This window comes from Antechinus flavipes, chromosome 2, assembly GCF_016432865.1.
Source record: "Antechinus flavipes isolate AdamAnt ecotype Samford, QLD, Australia chromosome 2, AdamAnt_v2, whole genome shotgun sequence".
NCBI classification, from domain to species: domain Eukaryota; kingdom Metazoa; phylum Chordata; class Mammalia; order Dasyuromorphia; family Dasyuridae; genus Antechinus; species Antechinus flavipes.
In genome coordinates this window covers 348982234-349007361 of record NC_067399.1, presented here as the reverse complement: position 1 = coordinate 349007361, position 25128 = coordinate 348982234, and the positions used below count along the sequence as shown (strand labels likewise).

General features: G+C 33.3%; 1 protein-coding gene across 1 annotated transcript in view; it reads right to left on the bottom strand.

Annotated features, from left to right (window-relative positions):
* MDGA2 (MAM domain containing glycosylphosphatidylinositol anchor 2) overlaps positions 1–24726 on the bottom strand; it is an 816139-nt gene extending 791413 nt beyond the window's left edge. The window contains exon 1 of the mRNA XM_051978002.1: positions 24502–24726. Coding sequence (XP_051833962.1) covers positions 24502–24574 — 73 coding nt within the window. The 5' untranslated portion in view covers positions 24575–24726. The remainder of the gene's footprint in view (positions 1–24501) is intronic.
* Between the last annotated feature and the right edge of the window lie 402 nt (positions 24727–25128).

Below are 25128 nucleotides of genomic sequence, written 5' to 3'. Positions count from 1 at the left end.
ATCTGCCACCTGGTAGATGAGACTGAACCAAACCAAAAATCCCAATTCAGGAACTGAGATTGAAATGAATAAACAGGAAAAAAGTATAGAACAAATGAGGAAATATATGTAAAGAATAATAGGTTATGGGCCAAAACTCTGAACTTGAAACAAAGTATTCTTACAAGGTAGTAAGCCAGTGGAATTGATAGAGACAATAGTTATCTAATTTAGCATGGTTCAGTATGATTGATTTAATCCTACAAGATGCTATGGGCCAGAATTTGAAACAAGGTACTAAGTGGAACTGAGGAGACAATGGTTAAATCTAGGTTAGCATTGATTTAATCCTACAACAAATAATGGTTTCCTAGTGATATAATGATTGGTTTATACTCAGTGTGGGGCATATAAGCTAGGACCTCAGCCAGGATTCAGTTGGGGAGATTCAGAAGCCAGAGAAAGTGGGCGGGAGCTCAAGCTCTCAGAACAAAAGAGAGAGATAAGCCTCCAGAAAAACTAGCCAAGCCCCAAGTGAAGGAGACAAGACTTTGAAGGAGACAATAAAGGATTTGGACTTTAACACCTGGCTACACTCATGTGGTGATTACTCTGACTGAAACAAAGGCTGCTCCTAGAGACCCCAAGAAAATCTCAATAGAAAACATTACATTTTAAAGAGAATATTACAATTCAATTACAAAGAGAATATATTGGCAGTTTCAATATGACATAATAAAAATAACAATCCAATAGTATTCTTCCAAAATTTCCCTCAAAACAACTTTAAAATTACACCTTAAAATGAATTCTGGTGCAATAGAGGCAATGGAAGATCAAAATGGTATCTCATTCATTTTCTAGTATAAAACAATTTAGGAGATTAGGAAGAAAGGTCTGTGACATTGTAGTAGGTTCCATCCTGGAACACCTATAGCAACAGCAGGAGATGGTTGCAATAGCACAAGTTCGGGAGTTCTCAGCCTAAACACAGTAGAGACTTTGGACAACTAAGCAGATAAAAGATTACAGAGGACCCTTTACTGCACTGGTATACAGCTGTGTGCTGTGCCAGTTCTACTACCCAAAAACAGTTATGAGTCATAGTTCTAGGTCTGAGAAGAGAGTTTATGGTGGCTTACCAGGGAGCAGAAGCACTGGTTTCAGCAACAAGTCAGAGAAGAGCAATAACTCTTAACTGCAGGGGAACAGGGAACCTGATCATATTTCCAGAACCAAGAACACTAATATCTGTTGCTATAAAGAAAAAGGGACCCTTTCTGGATAAAGACTAGAAGGGAGAGCAGGGGAGAAGTGACCTCTTTCTGAATCCTACAACCTTAGAAGCACTGAAAATGTGCAGACCTCCAACACTAGTTCTGAAAAGAGTAATACCAAAAAAAAAAAAAAAAAAAAAAAAAAAAAAAAAAAAAAAAAAAAAAGAAGCTTGAAATAGTGCCTCTCCACCCACAAATGAGAAGAGCAAACTGACATAAAACTAAAAGTCAATTTTATGGGTTGGAAAGATGATTAAAAAGTTACTACAATTGCAAGAAAAACTCAGAAGCAAAAAATAAGTGTAAAAAAGAACTAAAATTAAAGCTTCAAAAGAAAAATGCTAATTGGAAACAAATCCAACTGAAAAAAATTTAAGAAGAAAACAAGTATTAGAGGAAATTTTGAGAAAAGAATGAGACTAATGCAAAAAAAAAAAAAATATGGAAAAAAGACAACTTCATTGAAACAGGTACAAAAAGTACTGAGGAAAATAATACCTAAAAAATAGAATAGGCCACATGGAAAGGGCACAAAAACTCACCAAATAATTGCTTTAGAAAAGCAAAATTGACTAAATGGAAAGAGGTACAGACTTATCAGAAATGACAACTGCAAGAAGGGATGGGCAAAAATTGGTATACTAATGAACTGTTGATGGACTTGTGAACTGGTTCAATTATTCTGGAGAACAATTTGGAATTATGACCAAAGGGCTATAAAATTGTGCATACTCTTTGACTCATCAGTACCATTAATAAGTCTATATCAAAAAGAGATTTCTTTAAAAAGGAAAAAACTTATATGTACAAAAATCTTCTTGGCAATTCTTTTTGGGGTGGCAATGAATCAGAAATCTATCATTTGAGGGATGAATAAACAAATTGCAACATTTTATTGTGATGGAATGTCATTGTGTTATAAGAAATGATGGCAAAAGATTCTAAGATAATGGAGTAGGTCAGAAAAATCCAAGCATTTCAGATAAAACAAAATAGAGTGAACATAGAATGGTAAAAAATAAACAAGATTTAGGGCAAAATGATGGTCTACTAGGACAAATGGAGAAGCTCCACAGAAAGATACTAAGACTAACGTTAGGCCCATGTGAAGCACAAACATCTCCAGGATACTTCCATTAAAATAGCAAGCACTAAGCCCAGAGGCTAGCTGGGTTGAGAGGTAGCTTCAGCCCCAGTCCCAGGAATTTTCAAACGGTGGCAGAATGGGGGGCGGGGTGAGGGTTTCCAGGTATCTGAATTGGAAAAGATTGAAGAAGCTCTGCTGATAAAGAATGCCGAAGTTGTGCTGCTAAGATGCAGCCCTGGTAGAGAAAGAATACATGGCCAGTGAATACAGAAGCAGTAGAGCAGGGAAACTGTTGGCTGTGGGAACTTATAGGAGAGTCCCTGGTTTAAATTCTAGACTAAAGGATAGAACTGAAGGAAAACCTAAAGATAGAAGAAGCACTAAAGATAGAGGACTAAAGGTGATTAGATCAATAATCTGCCATAATTTTTTTAATGAACAAGCTAAAAAGAAAGGCCCAACCCCAGAAACTAACAATGGGAATAGGGAGAACGAGGGTTCATTTTCAGAGGAGGATACTAAAGACAAAAAAAAAAAAAAAAAAAGTCTTTCTTACCACAAACCTAAAAGAATTCATAAAAGAACCCCCCCTAAAAAAAATTTTTTTAAAAATCAAAATTAAAGAAATTGAGAAAAATCTTTAAAAAAAAAAAAAATCCAAGAAAAACAAGCGTTTGTAAAGAAAGTCAACCAACTGAAAAAGGAAATCCAGAATCTTAAAGAAGAAAATTGATGAGGTTAGTTGTAATGAGGTGTAAGAATTGAGTGGAAAATTCCCTCTGATCAATACAGGTTCTATGCAAAAGAATTTGCAAACCTGAAATCTGTGTGGCAAAAAGGGATTTATTGGCACTGAGAAGCCAACTTGCTAGGAAGACAGATTTCTTTAGCAGGCAAAAGGTCCTATTAGGAAGATAATAGCAAATAACTCCTTAGAAAACAGAATTTTAAAACTCAATTGGACAAATACAAAAAGAAGTAAAAAAAAAGTAAATGAAGAAAATAATTCACTAAAAATCAGAACTGAACAAATGGAAATGAATGACTCAATGAGACATCAAGAACCAGTCAAGTAAAACCAAAAAAATGAAAAATAGGAAAAAAACGTAAAATACCTACTTGGGAAAACAACTGATCTGGAAAACAGATCTAGGAGAGACAATCTAAGGATTATTGGACTCCCTGAAAACCGTGATAATCACAAAGAGCCTAGACACTATATTTCATAAAATCATCAAAGAAAACTGCCCTGATGTCATAGAATCATAAGGTTAAATAGCCATTGGAAGACTTCACCAAACACTTCCTTAAAGAGACCCCAAAATTAAAACTCCAAGGAATATAGTGGCTAAATTTCAGAACTACTGGACCAAGGAAAAAATATTACAAGCAGCTAGGGAAAAAAAAAAACAATTCAAATACCAAGGAGTTACAATAAGGATCACCCAGAATCTAGCAGCTTCCAACTTAAAGGATCAAAGGACCTGGAATCTGATGTTCTGAAAAGCAAAAAAACTTGGAAAGCAGTGAAGAATAAACTATCCTGATAAACTTCCAGAACATTCAATGAAACAGATGAATTACATTTATTTCTGATGAAAAGACCAGAGCTAAAAAAAAAAAAAAAAAAAAAAAAAAAAAAAAAAAAAAAAAAAAAAAAAAAAATCAACCTCCAAATATAGGACTCAAGAGAAGTATAAAAAGGTAAAAAGAACTCTTGAATATTGTACATCTGTTATGGATATACATAGAGAGTGCAAGTATAATTTGATTTTACTGTTATAATATAAAAAAGGAACTAGAAGTGTAAAGTCCAGACTAGCTCTTTGGAAGCCCTTGGGATTAGCCTGAGTCCTTGGTCTTAGTGGAGGAGTGAAGGAGGCAGGAGGGCCAGTGGCTGGTCAAAGATGGGGTCTGGAATCTGGCATCTTCTGTTGTGTCTATGGCTGAGAGCTGTGGCCGAGATAGCATTCCCAGTTGTCCCAGGTCTTAAATACATCACTACACCACACTGAGCAGGCACCAGCTGTAGAATATTACATCATTACATCACATTAAATACCACACTAAGTATGTGCGCAGCTAGGGAATCATTATCTCATCAGTCATACTGAGTCTATATTTAAGACTTTTCAAAGTTCCTGTTTTCTACCAAAAAAAAAAAAATGAGAAAGAAAACAAAATGCAAGCAAACAACAATAAAACAAAATGAAATTACTATGTTGTGATCCACATTCAGTCCTCATAATCCTCTATCTGGGTGCAAATGAGTCTCTCCATCTGACCATTGGAACTGGCTTGAATCACTTTGCTGTTGAAAGCATGTCCATCAGAATTAATCATCACATAATCTTGTTATTGCTATGTACAATGTTCTCTTGGTTCACTTAGCATCACTTCAGATAAGCCCTTCCTAAAATCATCCTGCTGATTGTATCTTATAGAACAATAATATTCCATAACATTCAAACACCATAATTTGTTCAGCCATTCTCCAACTGATGGGCACCCACTCAGGTTCCAAAACCTAGCCACTACAAAACAGGCTACTACAAACATTGTGGATTCTTTTCCCTTTTTATGATCTTGTGGGGAAACAGGTCCAATAGAGACACTGCTGGATCAAAGGGTATGTACAGTTTGATAGTCCTTTGGACAAGTTCCATATTACTCTCTAGAATGGAATAACCATTCTTATTGAAAGCAGTAGAAAACACAGGAATAAATTAAGCTTTTCTTTAAAAAAAATATTACCTACCTAGAGCCAAAAGCAAACATTATTAGTAATAAAGATAAGCTAGAAGTCTTTTCAACAACATCAGTGGTAAAGCAAGTACCATTATCATCAATATTACGCAATATTTTGCAGAAATTTTTGTAGTATTCTTTTTCTTCTTTAAAATATATAATATAGATGGTTCTCTCTGGGTGTAAGAGCAGGTGTATCAGGGGAGGTTTTCTTGAGGCAGCCTTAGCATCAGTTCAGATCAATAATTACCCCAAATGCAGCCAGCTGGTAAAAATATAAATGTTTATTTCTCCTTCCAAGTCTTGTCTTTTTCCTTGGGCCCAAAGAGCTAGATTCTTAGAGGCCTATCTCTCTGCTTGGTTCCAAGAGCTCTTGCAGTTTTGTCCTTTGCTTCTGCCTCTGCTTTCTTCAGCCTTCAATCCATCTCCACTCTTCATGTAATTCTGCTGAAATCTGTCCAAGAGTCTCTGTCTGTTTCTTTTATACGAGAGAGAGGAATTGTGGGATATGAGAGAGAGGGATTATGGGTTTTCTCCCATAGTGCTCTCTGGCCCTAAGAGCTTCAAGGGAGGTGTGAATTCACAAAGTTACACAGTTAACTTTGTGAATCTCTCATACTTGTGAATTCCAATGAGTAAAGGTGTGAACACAAGCATTGTATCAATTAGTTCTACTTAGTACCTTGTTTCAGGTTCTGGCCCAAAACATCTTCTTGTAAGATCAGATCAATAATCTATCAACTCTAATGAGTTAGCAGTTTGTAAAGATTCCAACATTTTCACTATAGAAATGACAATTAAAGAAAATAGAATGAGTAATATAGGCAATGAGGAAAAAACTATCCCTTTTTTGTAAATGAGTTGATAATTTACTTCCAGAACCCTAAAGAGACAACTAAAAACCACTTAAAATAACTAATATCTAGCAAATTTATAAAATAAGACATAAAATAACTAAGATAATAAAAAATTCAGACAAGTCATAAGTATTTCTGTGTGCTACCAATAAGACCCAGGAGGAAAAAATAGAAAAACTCTATTTAAAGTAACTACAGATAATATAAAATACTTGGGAGTTCTCTTTCAAGTTAGACACAGAAACTATATGTACACAATTATTAAATACTCTTCACACAAATAAAGAGAGCTCCAAACAATGGGAAAAATAATACCTGCTCATGGTTAAATAGAGTTAATATAATAAAAATGACAATGATACCTAATTTCATTTACTTATTCAATGTAGTCCCAAACTGTGAAAAAAGCTCTTTTAAGCTAGGGGAAAAAATAAGAAAATCCATCTGAACAAAAAGTAAAGAATATCAAAGAAATCAATGAAAAAGTGTAAAGAAAAAGGAATAGCAATACCATATCTCAAATTATATATGTTAAGATTCTCATAAGGTACTAAGACACTGGAATTGATAGACAATAATTATCTAATTTAACATGGTTCAGTATGATTGATCTAATCCTACAAGGAGATGTATGAGCCAGAACTTGAAACAAGGTACTAAGTGGAATTGAGGAGACAATGTTTAAATCTAGTTTAGAATTGATTTAATCCTACAACAAATAATGGTTTCCCAGTGATATAATGATTGGTGTGTACTCAATGTACAGCATATAAGCAAGAAGCTCTCAGGGCCAGAAACACAAGCCCACTCTTGGAGGAGGAGTCAGATTTATTCTATATTCCACCTTTGTGCTGGCTGGAGATTCAGAAGGAGCTAGAGGCTGAAGCTGGAGAGGCAAAGGACTAGTGGCAAGAGCTCTCGGAACCAAAGAGAGAGATAGGTCTCTAAGAAAGCTAACTGGGCTATTTTGAAGGAAACAATAAAGGATTTGGACTTTAACTCCTAGCTGCATTTGGGGTGATTCCACAGAACTGAAACTAAGGCTGTCTCCAGAAACCCCCCAAGAAACCTGCTCCCAGAGAATATTACATTTTAGAGAAGAATATTACAATATTAGAAAGCTTTAATTCTCAAGATAATTTAATAATAGATAATAGAATGATTGCTCAATGGAACATGGTAGTTATGATATACCAAAACAAATGATTACAATAACCTTGTAACTGATAAATCCAAGATCCTAACTATAAGATAAAGAACTCACTAGATGACAAATACTTCTGTAAAAACTAGAAATTAGTCTGGCATAGTGCAATATTTTACACCGTATATTAAGAGACTCTCATAATGGGTTTATGGTTTAGATATAAAGGGTGATTTCATTTACAAATTAGTAGAACATGTAAGAAATAAGCTAGGGGAAGATTTAATATGAAAAAAGAGTTAAAATGTTCTGTGGGAAATAAAATGTACAATTTTGATCACATAACATGCAGACATTTTTGTACAAAAAAACCCAGTATAGGTAAAATTTGAAGAAAAATTGGAAACTGAAGGAAAATATTTGAAGCAAGTTTCTCCAATAAAGGCCTCATTTCTAAAATGAGACATGTTAAAAAAAAAAAACAAAAAAAAACCAAAACAAACAAACAAAAAAAAAAAAAAACAACAACAACAACAACCATAGGAAGCTGAGTTAAATTTATAATAAGAGCCATTCCCTACATCATTAATGATTAATAGACATGAATAGATTTCACAAGAAGAAACCATTTATCAATAGTCATGTCAAATAATATAAATCAGTATTAGAAAAAAGCAAATTAAAACAACTCTGAGGTAGCACCTTAGAATCATCAATTTTACTAAGGTGACAAAAAAGGAAAACGCCTTATGCTGGTGAATTTGTGTAACTAGTTCATCCATTCTGGAAGGTAATTTAGAGTTAAGTCTAAAAAAACAAAAGCTGTGCACATCTTTTGACACATGACTACTAGATCTACACCTGAAAGATCTCAAAGAGAAAGGCAAAGGACCTTTAAGTACAAAACTATGTATAGTGGCATGGGAGTTTTTGGTAGCAAACAATTGGAAACTGAGAGGATAATCATCAATTGAGGAATAGTCATTGTGTTATTAATGAAATGAATGATTTCAAAAAACTCTTAGAAGATTTACATGAGCAAAGTGAAAGAGAATAGAGTTGGTACAATTTATACAAAATATCAATATTCTAAAGATCATCAACTATGAAAACCTTAGCAACTAATCCAGACAGTGACCCACCACAGTTCCAAAAGACTTGTGATATAAAATGCTTTTTACTTCCAAATAGAGAAATGATTGATTCAGAATGGAAATTGAAGCACATTTTCCCTCTTTCCTTGTTCTTGTATATGGGGGATGGGAGGGAATATGGGTAATGATGAAATCTGTTTTGTATGAATTCATGTGTACAACAGATATTATATTTCTTGACTTCTCAATAAGTGAAGAAAATTTAAACCTGAAAATAAAATAAAATTTAATTTTAAAATTACATTAACTAAAAGTTGGTCTATGATGTTATTCCCCCCACCAAAAAAATCCAAATTTTACTCATAAATTCAATTTTTATTTTGATTTCAATTTTATTAATCTCTTCTCCAATTTTAAAAATATTCAATTGTTTAAGGTTTTTTTTAGATGCATGCCTTGTTTTTTTTTTCCCTCATGTTTATGAAAACATTGAGAAAGTATTCCCAGAGTAGAATAAAATAAAGAATTGTGTCCAAGAGAATTTATTCAGTATAAGATGCATCCTCAGACTGAGTTCTGAGTGAAGAAGTTCAAAAGCAAGTAGCAATTGTGTGGCTTGGACTGTGGAGCAGAATGGAGTCTCAGTTCCAACTGCTAGCCTAGTCTGAAGCCTGAGGAACAATCAGAGCAACAATTCCTGACCAAAATGAAACCTACAATTCTGTCGATTGATCAAGTAATGTTCTTCAGACAACTGGGAGGGGTCTCCAGAAAGCTGACAGTGGTTGTATCTGTGCTTTTGATACAGCCATCTACTGAAACTCCAAAGAAAAGTCTGTTCAAATTCAAATCCAGGACAAGAAATTGCAAAGTTCAAATTGGCAGAGATCAGACTTGCCCACAATCAGACCACTTTAGGGGTACTTTGGAGATTGCATCTTCTGCTCAACTACCCCCAAGAAAGCAATATTTAATCATTTAATCATTTCTTCTATAATTATACAACTCTTAGCTCAAACATTAATCCTGAATTCAGGAATTAGACTAGAAGAATATGCAAACAAAAAGAGAATTCCACCATTAAAAGATATTATTGTGATAAGACATTTAAGACACAAAACCAAAAAAAAAAAAATAATAATAATAATAATAATTCCAAAACATCAACAAGCAAAGTCTCAAGGAAAAAGCAGAGCTTGAGCAAAAATTCAACTGAAATTACTTAAAGTGAGAAAGTCAAAAAGATTTTAAAAGTCAAATTATTTTTATAAATGAAATGAGAATACTAGAGAAAAAAGTAGAAAAGACCTTAGAACTATGGAAGAAAGATTGGAAAACGGACAACAACTTGGCATGAGATATACAAAACAATTGAGACAATCAGAAATATTGAAGCAAAATCAAAAACTGGAAAAAATAAAGGAAATCAAAGACATAGCAAAAGTAACTGATTTAAAAAACAAATTTAAGGAAAATTGGGTTCCTTGAAATTTATGACCAAAAAAAAAAAAGGGGGGACCTAAACATCAGATTTCAAGAAACTGTAAGTAGAAAGCTACCCAGATCTCTTAGAACAAAAGGACAAAGTGCAAATAAAATCTACTCAAAGAATCCCCAAAATGAAAGCTACCAAAATCATAGTAAAAAGCAATCAGAAACAATGCATTTAAATATTGAGAAGTCACAGAAGATCATACATCATTTAGCAGTCACTACTTTAAGGGAATAAAGAGTTTAGAGTATATTATTCTAAAAAGCAAAGGATATATAGGCTTAAAATTTAAAAAAAAAAAAAAAAGATTACCCAGAAAAACATTATAATTCTAGAAGAAAAAAACCCTTTCATAAAATAGAGGACTTTTAAGAAATCCTTAGAAAAAGGTCAAAGCAATGATAAAATTTTGATGTGAGTCAAGAGAAATCAGGATCAAGAGAACCATAAAAAAGATGTAAAGTAGAAGTGGATAAAAATAAGAAGGAAAAGAGCAAATAAAATACACACACTCATATGAATTAATTAGGTACACAGTTGTACACACACAATTGGTTATAGAAATCCATTTCACTCAACAATGAAATAGAAAGAAAAGGAAAGAAAGGAAAAGGAGGAAATAGGAGAGTAGAACAAAACAAACTCTAAGGATGTACAAAATAACTTTTTGTGATAGCAAATAATTGGAAACAGAGGAAGTATCCATCAATTGCAGAATGGCTGAATAAGTTATAGTACATAAATGTAATGGAACAGCATTGAGCTGTTAGAAATGATAAAGGAAATAATTCTGGAGAAAACTGGAAAGAGTGGCATACACTGAAACAAAGTGAGTAGAATCAAGAGAACAATTTTTATCAATGAAACAATATTATAAAGTCAAACAACTTTGAAATACACACCTGTTTTGATCAACATAATGACTATCCATAATTTCAGAAGACTAATAATAAAAATACTGTCTACATCATAATAAAAAAATGAAAATCTCAGAGTACAATATGAGACATTTTTCTGGACATGTCCAATGTAGAAATTTGTTTTGCTTCATTAGGCATGCTTGTAATGGGATTTTTTTTTTCTGTTTTTCTCACTTGGGAGTAGAGGAAAAAAGATTTTTTTTTTGATTGAAATTATATTTAAAAATTTTAAATCTGGGTAATTTGTATTGTAATATTCATGTGTTTTCTCTCAGTTATCAATTATGTTAGAATATAACTGGGGCAAATTAAAGGTAAATTTCTTTAATTCTTCAGCTGTTGTAAATTCTCCTTTTATTTTCATTTTGATATGAAAAAATTTTTAAATCAGGTTAGCTAACTTTATTTTATCCATTTTTACAAAAAGCAGGTCCTAAAATTATTTATTTATTAAATGGTATGTTTATCAAATGTTAATTAATTTCTAATTTTCCAGATTTCTACTTTGTAAAACAATTGTATTATCCATAGTAAGTTCATATTAAGGTTGAAAGTTATTCAACCAATTTTCCGGATTTCTCACTGATGAATCTCAAGTGATAAATAATCTATATTTTATCCCAGATAATACTACAACAAGTAGGATAGGTAAGATCAGTAGGGTAAGTAGTATAAAATAGCAAAAGCAAAGGAAATTACAATATGTGTAAATGCATAATTAGGAACAAATCATTATCAGCACTCTTTTTTAATTCTTTTATATTTAAAGCATCTTTTTAATATTTATGTTGCTAAATTCTTAATTTTTAATATTTTGTTTTTCCAATTATATATAAAAATAATGTTTAACTTTTTTAAGTTTTGAATTCCAAATTCTATCTCTCCCTTATTATTCTCCCCCTTTCCCTGAGACAGCAGGAAATCTGAATATCAATATTCATTAAATGTTAACTAAATAGCATAGTACCTTCAATACTTAAAGAAAAAAAATTAATCAAACTGAAGAGAGAAATGGATAGTAAAACAACAATAATGAGAATTCTGATCTAGATCAATATAACTCAAAGATAAATCTAATCCAAAGTTAAATAAGAAAATTAATTTTTAAAAAAAGATACACTTACAATCACTTTCTGTTATATAAATATAGTTTTGATACCTGAGCCAAAGAGAGAAAAATGAACTCTTGAACTAATTGAATGAACTAATGAACAGTGACACACAAAAAATCAAACAAAAAACTGCAAAAAGCTGTGAAAACATATTTAAAAGATTACATAATATGACAAACTGTATTTATAAGTGGGTTGTAGGGTTAATTCAATATAAAAGAATATAAGTTAAATAAATTGTGTTAATATAAATAATAACTACAAGATTATATCAATATAAATTTTAAAAGACAAAAATATGCATTTTCATTAAAAAAAAAACTTTTAAAAATTGGTAAAAATTGAACCATTCCCTGATAAAGTAAATACCATTTATCTAAAACCTATAGCAAAAAAAAAAAAAAAAATGTATTGGGGAACAGTTGCAGGCCTCTTCATAAAGATCAGGGAAAAGGAAGGAAAAGAAGGGGAAAGAGAGAAAAAAAAAAAAAAAAAGCATTTCTATACTACCTACTTTGTTCCAGACACTGTGCTTACAGGTTTTTATAACTATCATCTCACAGTATCCTCACAACAATCCTTCAAAATGGGTGCTGTTATTATTCCCATTTTACAGTTAAGGAAACTGAAATAACTTGCTAGGTTTCACAGCTAGTGTCTAGATGAGGCCACATTTGAACTTGGTCTTCCTAACTCCAGGCTTAGTACTCTTTCTATTGCATCACCAATTGTCTCTATAGGTAAGGATGTTTATTATCATCACTGCTGTTTTACATTACTATTTTACATAATGCTATAAATGATAACTATAGCAATAAGGGAAAAAAAGAGAATTTGAAGAAATAAGCTGAGGAAGCAAAATTATTTTTCTTATACATATGATGATTTATTTAAAAAACACTTGTCAATCAAAAATAATGCAACAATAAATTCAATACTTACATAATATAAACCCACATAAATCAATAGACTTCCTGTAGGTTACCCATACAATCTAACAAAAAGAAACTCCATTCAAAATAATGACAGAAACTATAAATATTTGTGATTGTATCTGTAAAGACATTCCCAGAAACTGTATGAATTCTATGCTAAAACATAATTTTCAGGAATAAAGTATAAAATAATTGGAAACATATTAATTACTTATGTGTAGATCAAGAAAATGGAATAACAATATTAATTTTGCTTTTTTCAATATCAAACAGACTGCCAAACCAAAAAAAAAAAAAAAAAAAAAAAAGTCCAAAACAGACATCCAGAAACACAAGGATAATAATAACAAAAAAGAGAAAGAAGAGAATCAATATCGCATTGCAAACAATATTACAAAATAATAAGTATTAAAAATAACCTGGCGGGGACAGCTAAATAGCTCTGTGAATAGAGCACCAACCCTAAAGTCAGGAGGATCTGAGTTCAAATCAGACCTTTGACAATTAACACTTCCTAGCTGTGTGACCCTGGGCAAGTCATTTAACCCCAATTGCCTTAGCAAAATAAATAAATAAAATAACCTGGAACTAGTTTTAAAAATTAAAAAAAAAATCGCTGGAATAGAATACAGAAGCAAACAAGTATTCACTAATTGAAAATCTTCTCTCTAATGGGAGAAGCATTTACTGTTATTTAATAAAAACTTCTGGGAAATGAATAGTTTGGCAGAAATAGGTATGAGTCAATATAATGCAATGATAAAATAAACTCCAAATATAAGCAAGATAAATGTGGAAATATAGTTAGAATTGCACATGTTTAACCTGTATTGTATTATTTGCTGTCTAGGGGAGGGAGGAGGTGGGCAGGAAAGAACATAAATTTGGAACACAAGGTTTTGCAGGGATGGATGTTGAAAACTATCTTTGCCTGTATTTTGTAATAAAAAGCTATTATTATTATTAAAAAGTAAATAAACTTCAAATATATATGGCAACAACAACCAAAAAAAAAAAAAAAAAAAAAAAAACAATGATAGTATAAGCAAATTAGAGTAGCAAAGAGGAAATTTCTTTTTAGGTTCATGGGGAAGGGGAAAAGAATAACTAAAGCAAGCAATAAAGAGGATCACAAAGATAAAAGGACAAGTTTGATTATAAAAAATTTAAAAAGTTCTTGCACAAATTGAATATAGTTAAAATTAGAAGGAAAACAAGGAACTGGGAAAGAGGGAAGAATCTTTCTAGCAAATTTCTGTGAAAAAAAAAAAAGTCTTACATCCAAATGTATAAAGAATGAATGCTATTCTCCGGTAGATAAGTGAACAAAGATAAATGTGCAAGCAACTCTCAAAGGGAAAAATCCAAGATTTTAAAACAAAACCCCAAAAAAAAGAAAAAAGACATATATCTCATCTAAGTCACTAATATTAAGAGAAATTAAAATTAAAACAACTCTGAGATACAATCTGGCACTCATCAGATGGACAAAGATGACCAAAAAAGAAAATTACAAACTGTAAAATTCAAAGAATTAGGAAATAATTTAAGCAACAACATTATAGGGCAGAACTTTGAAAGACATCTGGATTCTTATTAATGCAATTGCAATCACAGGTCCAGGGTACTAAAAATTAAACACATCACACTTTTTCTGACAGGGAGGTAATGGATTCAAGATGTGAAATGAGAAATATAATTTGCATATTGTTAATATGTATTTCCCCCTCTAGCTCAATTGTGGGAGTGGAGATGGGAGGCATATATAGTAAATGATTAAAAACTACACAAGCAAATTTATTTATTAAATGCATAAATTCAAATATGATAATGAAGTGATTTGCTTCTGGAAGAGAAGATCAGATAGGAAGTTGGGTTAGGAAATGGGGATAGACAAGATAAACAGAAGAGAGGAAGCTAGATGGCACAATGGATAGATAGAACACTGGTTCAGGTCCTCCTGAGTTCAAATCTGGCTTTAGACATTTGACACTTACTACCTGTGTGATGCAAGTAGGTGATACTACTACCTGCTTGCCTAAAAAAAAAAAAAAAGCAGAGTAGAACTATCAATAATGTATGAGTGAATCACTAAAAAAAGATGCAAAATCTCAACTGAAATATTTTTGAACAATAAAAAATAATAGGCCTCATATAATATATATAAAATATGGTGACTGTTCTAAATGTGAAAAGGAGGTGAGTAGAGTTGTTTCTGTTTTTAAGGATTCCTTCCTCACCTTCCTGAAATCTATCCATATTTTAAAAAGACTTATTTTAGCCTAATAAGAGCAAATCATAAATACCTTTAAACCTTTCCTAGAAAGGGAGAGGAGAAATAGTTAAACATTTATATTTCAAAAGATTCTCATTACTTGGAAAATAAACAATTAAGATCTATTTTATTAACTCAACAAGCACTTATCAGCTATTAATTGTTTAAATCCCTATTATACAAAAGCAAGAATGTATAAATAATAGATTTTATTCAAAAAATGCTAAAGAAGATTTTAAGTTATAAGCAGAAACCTTATTTGAAATACATAAACATGTCTCTGTCGTTCGTTATATTTGTAATACTCTCTGAAACAGGTTTGGTTGGCCAAAAAGCCCTGAGATTTGTCATTCATTTCAGTTTGAGAAAAGAGAAAATTAATAAGGGATCAGCATTGATATAGAAGGATTTCAATTTATCATGTATACACTACTGTAGGAGTTTTAGAAGATTAAAGAGCATAAGGAGAGAAGGAAGAGAAGTGGCAGTTATTGTGTGGCAGGAATTGGAGTCTGCCATATCTGCAGTTTCCTATTTCAATTCCATATGAGATGATTTTGAAATGGACAAGCCAGGAAGCATTTATCTCAAGTATTCATTCTAGGAGTAGAATAATTGAGAGAGACAAATCAGTCCCTACTTTTCTTTACCTTATTTCTAATTAATTGTGTATGGGTGGGGATGAGAAGGAAGTGAAAAAATACATTTGCCAAATTTAATATTATAACTTATAAATATCTATTGTTGATCCTATTCTAAAGTTGCCTGGAGTTTCTTTGTTTGAAGTATGAGGGCACAATGGGAACAACATAAGAAAATGGGACTTTTAACAGTGATGAGTTAAAAGTTCATCTCCCCCAGTCCACTGTGAGAAAATATTAGCATGAGTCATTTGATAACATGTCCAAGCAAATACTTACCATTGTGTGGAATGGAGAGATAAGGTGAAGAACTTACAGGAATGTTTAAATTTTTTTTCTGTATTTTTTTTATTATTTCTATATCTCTGTGACCTACATAAGTACAGGGTGTGCAAGCCAATATTTACTTAAAACTTTAGATATATTTATTTAACCAGAGATGATGACATTTATCCTTGTGCAATGTTATCAATATTTAGACTATTAGTTTAAATGATGTCAGCTCAGTAATCTGAAGTTTGAAGGTCTGATTGATGATTCCTCTCGGAACCAGGGAAACAAAGCATTCTGTTCTAATCTGCCTTTGGCACCAATGTTTAACATTCAATTAGGGGAGAGGGCACCTATTTCTCAATGCTCCCCAACTTATGATGCAATCCTTTATAACAGAACCTATACAAGCTGTATATCTTTACTAATTCTTTAGCCCTCCTACCATGAGCTTTCTCTTTCTTATTTTGTGATGGGAGCTCATCCTCCAGAGGTTTCAATAAACAACTTTTCTGTTTTCTATTTTGAGTGATCGCTGAGTAATCATTTTGAGTAAGGGTCTTCTGCATCCCTCACACCATAAATGTAGATCATACAAATAAAGAAGTCTGCCCTACTGATATAAGCTTAGGAGCAACTATGCCATACAGTATTAATTACATAGTAAGTAATATTGATATTTATTTAAATCTATGAGATTAGAGGCAATGACAGTGAAAGAAATAAATTAAAGATGATGGGAAAAGAAATTTCTTTCCTTTAATTAATACACTGAAATGAAGGCTCAAGCAAAATGATTAATTAATGAAAATATACATTTCTGTTCATTTTTTAACTTGTATTTATTGTAATCAGTCAAAATTTGCCTTTTCATCTTCTCATCCTAAGCCATCCACCCAATTAAGAATTTAAGAAAAATAAGACTTATTACAAATAATCAATCAAATCACCAGTCCAAAAATAACATTTGTCTCATCATACAATCTGAGAACTTCACTTCTCTATCAGGAGGTGAGTAACATATTCCATTGTCCTTTGGAATATCAGTCATCATGGTGATAAAAGTTCAGTATAATAGTATTCCATCATATTTATATAACAATATTTGTTCTGCCATTTCCTATTTTGTGGGCATATCCCTCATATTCTCATTATTGCCACCTCAAAAAAAAGACATAAATTGTTTTACTCAACTTTAGAATTTGTTTTGCTAATTAGTACTAATCTATCTCTTAATCTATGGGGGGAGGGCTTCTGTTCTATTTAATCTTATGTTTTGCAGTTTATGTTTTGCCTCCTTTTACTGACAAATATCTTGTCAAATGGGAGATGCCTTTTCTCATGATATTGTAATAAACCTCTTTTTGCTTTTTCTTATTCTGAGAATCTCCAATTGTTTTTGTGGTTGTTACTGTCTCACACAATTTGAGGGCACATTCAGGGATATTTTCTGTTCATAAGGGTCTTTCCTGTTCCAAATCCTTGGGCAGGCACCCTCCAGAAAGTTTTCCAGTCGTCCTTGGACTTGGCTCAGGAATTCCTGCTCCAATCAAGTAAACTCCCAAAGAGTGACATTCAGAGAAAGCAAAAACAGAAGTAGGCTAACAAATATAGAAGATTAAATTCAGTCCAGGAGATAAGCCAGCTGAGAAAAGTTTGAAATCAGTCAGTAAACTGTACACTACAGTCCAGATGAGCAAGAATTAGACTTTCCTCTTCCAAACAACTGGTGAGCCATCTGGGTGACTGAGATTGGGATTGAGAGAATTTAAGCAATTAAAGTCCTATTTCCCTTTGATATTAAGAAAATCCTAGGTGGTTAGAGTGTGTAAGTTTTCTCCTATTCTTCTTGGGTAAAATCAGGTGAATTCTCCATTAAAAGGGATAAAATACTGTGAACCTTGGGAAAGAAAAGTAGCTGGTTCTAAACCTATCTGGTGTCCCAGGAAAATAGATCTTTAGGAAAAATTGGGATGAAGTACCAAAATATATAGGGAAATATTGTTTTATTTGAGCTGGTGACCAGCTCACTCAGAGAAACTTTCCATCCCCCAAGGATTGGGTGTAAATTCAAAAGAACCTTTTGATACCTGCCAGCCAGAGCCAGTTGCTTGGCACTGGCTATCAACTAAGTTGAGTTGGTCTAACTGTATTTTTAAGTAGGCCTAATTTACATGATTAAAAGCTTTCTGAGAGCCAGAACTTGAGGTTTACAAAACAAACAAACAAACAAACAAAAAACAGGAAAAAAAATAAACTGCCCTCTCTGGGATTTTCCAAGCTTCTCAGATTTGTGGAATCTATCCTGGCTAGGCTGGTGTACCTGACTAGCCTGAATTCTTCTAGGGTTTACATCGATGCCCCAATATTTTTTACATCTCTCACATTTTAGCATTTCTGACTTTGCCAGTGGGGTAGTCACTGACACAGACCTGGAGCCATATTTGATTTGAATTTAAGTTCTCTGGTAACTAACCTAAAAAGGTCATATGTTTTTATCTGCTAATTAGATGAAATATATTTAAGCTACTATGTTGCTTGCTAAATTGTATACTGGGTAATTTGTAAAAATTGTATGAGTTATTTAACATTTTGTCTACCCAGTTGGACATGTGGCATAAATTTTGTGAAATTTAGTCCAAAGATGTTTAGAATATTAATCTTAAAATCTGTCTTGTTTTTCCCTTTAACATAGAAGTAAAAGCAAGAAAATTTGGCATATATGAATATGTGTAATTGCAGAACAAGTTGTATCTGAAATGTGTGTAATATGTCTAAAGATAAATAAGAAGATATTGAGGAGGTGTCACTCTGGAAGGAGGGAGTCTGGCTCCAAAATATTTAGGTTAAGTTTTAATGAAATGATACCAGTAGGGAAACTGAGAGATAGAATATAAGTGGAAGCTTTTCTCTGAGCTCTGCTGCTTTAAAAGGGGTAGTGGATAACATTGGAACAAATTGTATCTAAGTATGGATTGGTAGAAATTATTGATTCTAATAATGGAACATACTTATAAGTCTTATAAGAAATAACGGAGAGGGATTGCAAATTGAGTTGCAATTCTATATACCTGGGCATCTGCTCTCATCTGGGAAAGTGGAAAGAATGAATCAGATTCTTAAGAAATGGATTACTAAATTGATTGATAACCATCAGTCAAAAATAAACTATTTGAGAAAGTCAATTTCATTACTTTAATGTTACATCTAATAAGAAAGATACTGCTCTACTCTTCTAAACAACCTTCGCTAGTCCCTATGATACTCTAAAATTATTACTGTTACATAGACAAACTCCTCAAAAAGCTATATATATGTGTGTGTATACATATACTAATTGTATTTTTTCATTTCTAATTCCTTAAAAATTGGCTTTCATATTCTCCTACTCTACCAAAACTAATATATGCAAGATCACTAAAAATCTACCCTTAAATCCATTAGCTTTTTAACCTTCCTGGATCTGTTTCCTAAATCATGAGATTTCTGAGAGCCAGAACTTGAGGTTTACAAAACAAACAAACAAACAAACAAACAAAAAACAGGGAAAAAAATAAACTGCCCTCTCTGGGATTTTTTCAATTCATATTACAACACCCCATTCCATGCTTTCATAATCTCTCTATAGATCTCCCTACATCTAAGCATTCCCCTTAATTTTTCAATTAATGTGCCAAGTTATTATTCCTAAAGTTTCTCTTACTATGTCAGACTGAATATATACATATAGCTCTCCTGGGAACTGAATCATTCTAATATATAGTCTCTCCCTAATTTATGTTTATTTCTTGTAGCTCAGGTAAGTGAAGTATGGTGAGGCAAAGCCAAGACAAGAGGAATTCTCATCTAGTCAAAGAGATTTGAGAGAGAAAAAGATCTCCTCTTGGGACAAATATGGGCATACCTAATGTAATGAGATCAGAGAATCCTACTTTGACTGGAATGCAAAGTGCATAAAGCAAAGTAATGTGAAATAAGAGTGAAAAAATGATTTCCATATTATTGTTCTGTAAGGAATGACCAGCAGGATGAATACAGAGAGGACTGGCGAGACTTACATGAACTGATGCTGAGTGAAATGAGCAGAACCAGGAGATCATTATATACCTCAACAACAATACTGTTTGAGGATGTATTCTGATGGAAGTGGATCTCTTCGATAAAGAGAGCCTTAATTGATCAAAGATGGACAGAAGCAGCTACACCCAGAGAAAGAACACTGGGAAATGAATATAAACTGCTTGCATTTTTGTTTTTCTTCCCGGGTTATTTATACCTTCTGAATTCAATTCTCCCTGTGCAACAAGAAAACTGTTCGGTTCTGCACATATATATTGTATCTAGGATATACTGCAACCCATTCAACATGTAAAGGACTGCTTGCCATCTGGGGGAAGGGGTGGAGGGAGGGAGGGGAAAAATCGGAACAGAAGTGAATGCAAGGGATAATGCTGTAAAAAATTACCCTGGCATGCGTTCTATCAATAAAAAGTTATTAAAAAAAAAAAAAGAAAAAATGATTTCCAACTAAATTGGTGGAGAGGGGATGAATAGCAGCTTTTGCATTTTATTTGGTAAAGAAAACTTGCAAATGTTGAGGAGAAAAGTATCTTGTACATTAGAAGACTGATATTGGAGGAAATTGAAAACTGACCTAGGGAAAAAAAAAGTTATTATAATGGTTAATGAAGATTTCAGTTAATGAAGAAGTTTGTGGTAATAGTAAGAATGGGAAGTAGGGTGGGGACATAAAGAAGAGAAAACAGAATTGGCAGGTTTGGCAAATAACTAGGTGACTGAGAAAAAGGTAACATCAAATAAGTCAACAAGTATTATGAATTGCCTACTAAATTACAGAAATTATGCTAAGGTATTAGCAATACAATATTAAAAAAGCAAAACTCCACGTTTCCAAATTTTCATACTTTGTGATTAGATTTAAAAAGGTTTATAAAGGAAGAGTATATTTTACATGTACTAAATCTGAAGTGCTGATTAAGAGTATATTTTGGATAAATTGAATGAATTTGAAGTGTTCATTAAATATATTAAATAAATGTGTCCAGCAGGCTGCTTTAGAACTAAATGATTAGACTGAGACTGGATATAGAAAAAAGAAAGTAATTTGCATAAAGATAATAATTGATCTGATTCACACCCAAAAATATATAGAAGAAACAAAAAGGCTAAAGAAAACCCCTTAGGGAATATGCAGGAATTAGGAAACATACAGATTTAGATAGCTTGGTACAGGACAAGGAACATTGGCTTTACGGTTTGTAATTGTGAGTTCAAATCTTTCCTCTATGTCTTACTCTATGACTTCAGGCAAATCACTGAACCTCTTAGTGTTCTTATCTGCAAAAGGAGAGGAGAAGATTAGATTAGATGCCCTTTGAAGTCCCTTCTGACTCTAGATTTATGATCGTGTGATAAGAACAGAAAGATGAGGAAGTACTCAAGAAAATGCAATGGGATAAAATCCAAGGGATCTTACTCATACAATGGCAGAAAATGTTGGTATATGGATCTTTTAGGTTCCCATTCATCCTTCCTTTGCATTAAATATTAAATGATTACAATAATGATTAACATTGTCATAGCACTTGAAGTTTACAAAGCATTTTACAAATATTGACTTATTTAAATTATAATTGAAGTAAAACATTTAAAATTTCATCTATATATGCCCTTTTAAAAATGAAATTTTATTACATAAAGTAATATGAAAATATTTGTATCATTATTAAAGTTTTAATTGAATATCATATTTGGAATCAGAGAATCCAGGTTCATTCAAAATTTTATTTGTCATTTGTATCTTAACTTGGACAAGTTGTTTAACCTCTCTATATCTCAGTTTTCCTCATCTATAAAATGATGAGGCTGGACAAATGATAAGCAAAGTCACTTTCATTTCTAAATTTATGATTGTAATGAGTCAATTGTAGTAAGTCGATGTGAAAAGAGCTCATAAATTCAATGAATAGAAACTCCTTCCTCCAAGGAGAGGAGAGTTTAAGTGATTTTGCTATTATGGTCACATAACTAGTTTTAGATGTGGAATGTGAAACCAGGTCTTCCTGACTTCAAGTCCATAATATTAAACATCATATAATGCTCTCATGACAAAATATCATGGACACAAAATTATGATAGCTTTTAATTTATAAAAAGTAATAATGTTAAAAAAATTACTTGGCTTCTACATATTATTTAAAGTTCTTTTAATGGGATCTGATAATAGATATTAATTAGACTTTTAATCTTTCAATTGGATTACATGGAGCTATCTTTATGGAATGTTACTATCTTTTAAAAATGAGTAATAAGAAAGAAAAAAATGACATATACATAATTAGAATAAAAGATATAAATAATTGACTAGAAATACTGCTTTTAACAAAACTGCTGATCTGCACAACACTGATGTTCCTAAAATACTAATCCAATGCCAGGGTTTCACTTTATTTTCTCAGGAGAAATTAACTGAAGGGGAAAAAAATGTGCCAGGAATGTGTCCTTGACCTTCTTCATTAATTTTTTGGCACAGTCTCACATACATTCTTTGGAAACAAAACTTGTTTTTGTTGTTGTTGTTTGTTGAGAATAAAAGAATTGGATTTAGGATGGTAAGATTGAGGACTTAGAAAAGGTTAGTGTAATTAGGTTACTCAACACACTGAAAAAAAAAAAAAAAATTCTGGGGCAGCTAGGTGGCACAGTGGATAGAGCACCAGCCCTGAAGTCAGGAGGACCTGAGTTCAAATCTGACCATAGACACTTAACACTTCCTAGCTGTGTCACCCTTAAGAAAGTTACTTAACCCCAATTGCCTCAGCAAAAAAATAAAATAACTCTTCCTAGAAAGATCCTTCATTGTGACACTACAGTAGTGCCATGAGAACATTTTCAATTTCCCAAATCCAAAGTGTACCTAATCTATTGGTTGTTACCACAGAAATTCCTTTCTAGCCACCTATTGCTACCAACCTGAGTAGATGACTAGTGCTTATGCACATGATGACCCATAAGCCCCAAATCTCTTACTTTTACTATGAAATTTCCCTGTCTAGTTTTCTTTTCAGAAGTTCAAAAAAAAAAAAAAAAAAAACTGGAAAGATGGGATGGAATTAGTGGTGAATAAAAAGTGATTCAGTCCATACTGAATGATGATTCAATTCATACTGACAGATGGGGAAAGGACAAAAGAGAAGATGGAGAAATAGAGGAAGCCTGTTCTTAGTCACCACCACCCACTATAGGGCAAACTGAATAGTAACTTTACCTTAGAAAAACTATGAATGGTGGCAAAACATTGAAGTTCCTGAAAATCCTGATTCTATTAGGAACTTTATTTTGCTAACTATCCAGCAATACTACTGTAGATGGGGAAAGCAGTAACAAAGTTTGAAAGGTAAAGAAACCTTTATACACCTTTACTCCAGCCATGAGTCCCAGAATCTGTGATCTCTGACTTTCAAGAATGGACTTGGCATCCCCAACTATGACATATGAAGCCTACTTCATAAATAAATGAAAGATGTCACTAATCTTCCTCACAACTGGGAGCTCCCAGAAGCCCTAGTGCTGATTCATTGATTTCAAGCTGCAACTGCAGCTCCTCAGGATATCGCCCCCAGGAGTCTGTTTTAGGGGCAAACACAGCATTGAACCTGTCTCCTGATCTCTCCTTGCTTCTTCCCCTTCAATCATTCCTTGTGAATACAAAAGTTATATTCTCTTTGGGACTTTGTCCTACAGAGGATATCCAAATTCGAGAGAGACAGAGACAGAAACAGAGACAGAGACAGAAAGGAGATTAAAAATTAGAAGCAAAAAGTGCACATTGCTGTCTGCCAAAGAACCTGAATTGATAGAGCACTTTTAAGTATCTCCTCCAAAAATAAGTTATTTTTCTCTCTCAAATACACACAGATCTGTCCTTCCCAGAGTAAAAGGAACAAAGATGTGGGCTTGCAGGTGAAAAGGAAGGATTAATGACCTAGACCCAGGCTGAGAAGCCTGGATTTTGCTTCATTCATTCATTTGTTCTTTCCATTCATTCATTTATTCCGTTCATTCACATAAACATGTCCCTTAATTGTACCTGCCACTGGGAATCTTGACTTTCCCGTCCCTCTGCTCCCTAACATAGTATTCATATTAATGGTATTTGCAAAGAATCAACTCGTTCCATTCCCTTAGATCGAAAAAAAAAAATTAAGAAAAATGGGGAAAGGTTGGGAAATGGGAATGGAAAAAGAGGTGAACAGATAAGTGTGTTATATTCTTATTTTCTCTCTGTTCAGAAAACACTGGGCCCGAAATAAAGCACAAGATCTCTATTAAAGCAAATTTTAAGTCGAATTGAGTCCAAACCTATTCATAAGCACAATTGCAACCGAACCAGCTCCACACATAACTCACAGCCTGAGAGGCCTGACGAGCAAATTTAAAACCAATCTGCATCGCTTCTCTCTGCCTGTAAATGTCTCCCAATAACCAGAGTAAATCAAATGTCACTATAGGAGAGTCTTGAAAGGCCGCACTATACATGCATTTTCGTTCTTTCCCGTCTCAATAGCATACTTCAACCTAAAAATTACAAGGTCACGATCGCTTAACTGCGGAAAAGAACGAACAAGGCTAGGTTGTAATTCTACTCACCATACACTCCTTGGCCAAAGATCTCCTCCAGGAGAACTGTCAGCATCCACAGGAGACTGTAAATTAAATCCATCTTCACGTGAACATGAACATATCCAACCCAGAAACACACGACGGAACCTCCACAGGCCCAGAGCTCTCAAATTCCGTTGAGGAGAAGCCTCCAGCTGCCTGAAGCTGCTCAGATAAACAGGGAAAGGCAGACGTCCTTCTCTGGCTGTAGCTGGCGGAACGCAAGAACCTCTCGCGTGCGCGCGCGCGCGCGCGCATAAGCACACACACACACACACACACACACACACACACACACACACAAAGGCAAGCGCGCACACACACACGCGGACACGCACACACACTAACTACACATCACCCCAACCTCCCCCTCGTCTTTCACTCGATCCCACAAACATACCAAGATAAACACACAGAAGCACTCTAGGAGGCTGGGGAAAGGCAGGTTACTGAAGGATGGGAAGAAGGGGGCGGAGGGGAAGAGGGAGAAGGGCAGTGATAGGAAAGGAAGATTGGTGATTGAAATGTTCTGCCAGGAAAGCTGAATTGAGTTGAGTCTTTGCAGAGCTGGCGGCTATTGCCACGGCAGGTGGAAGAAATACGCAGAGAGGTTGG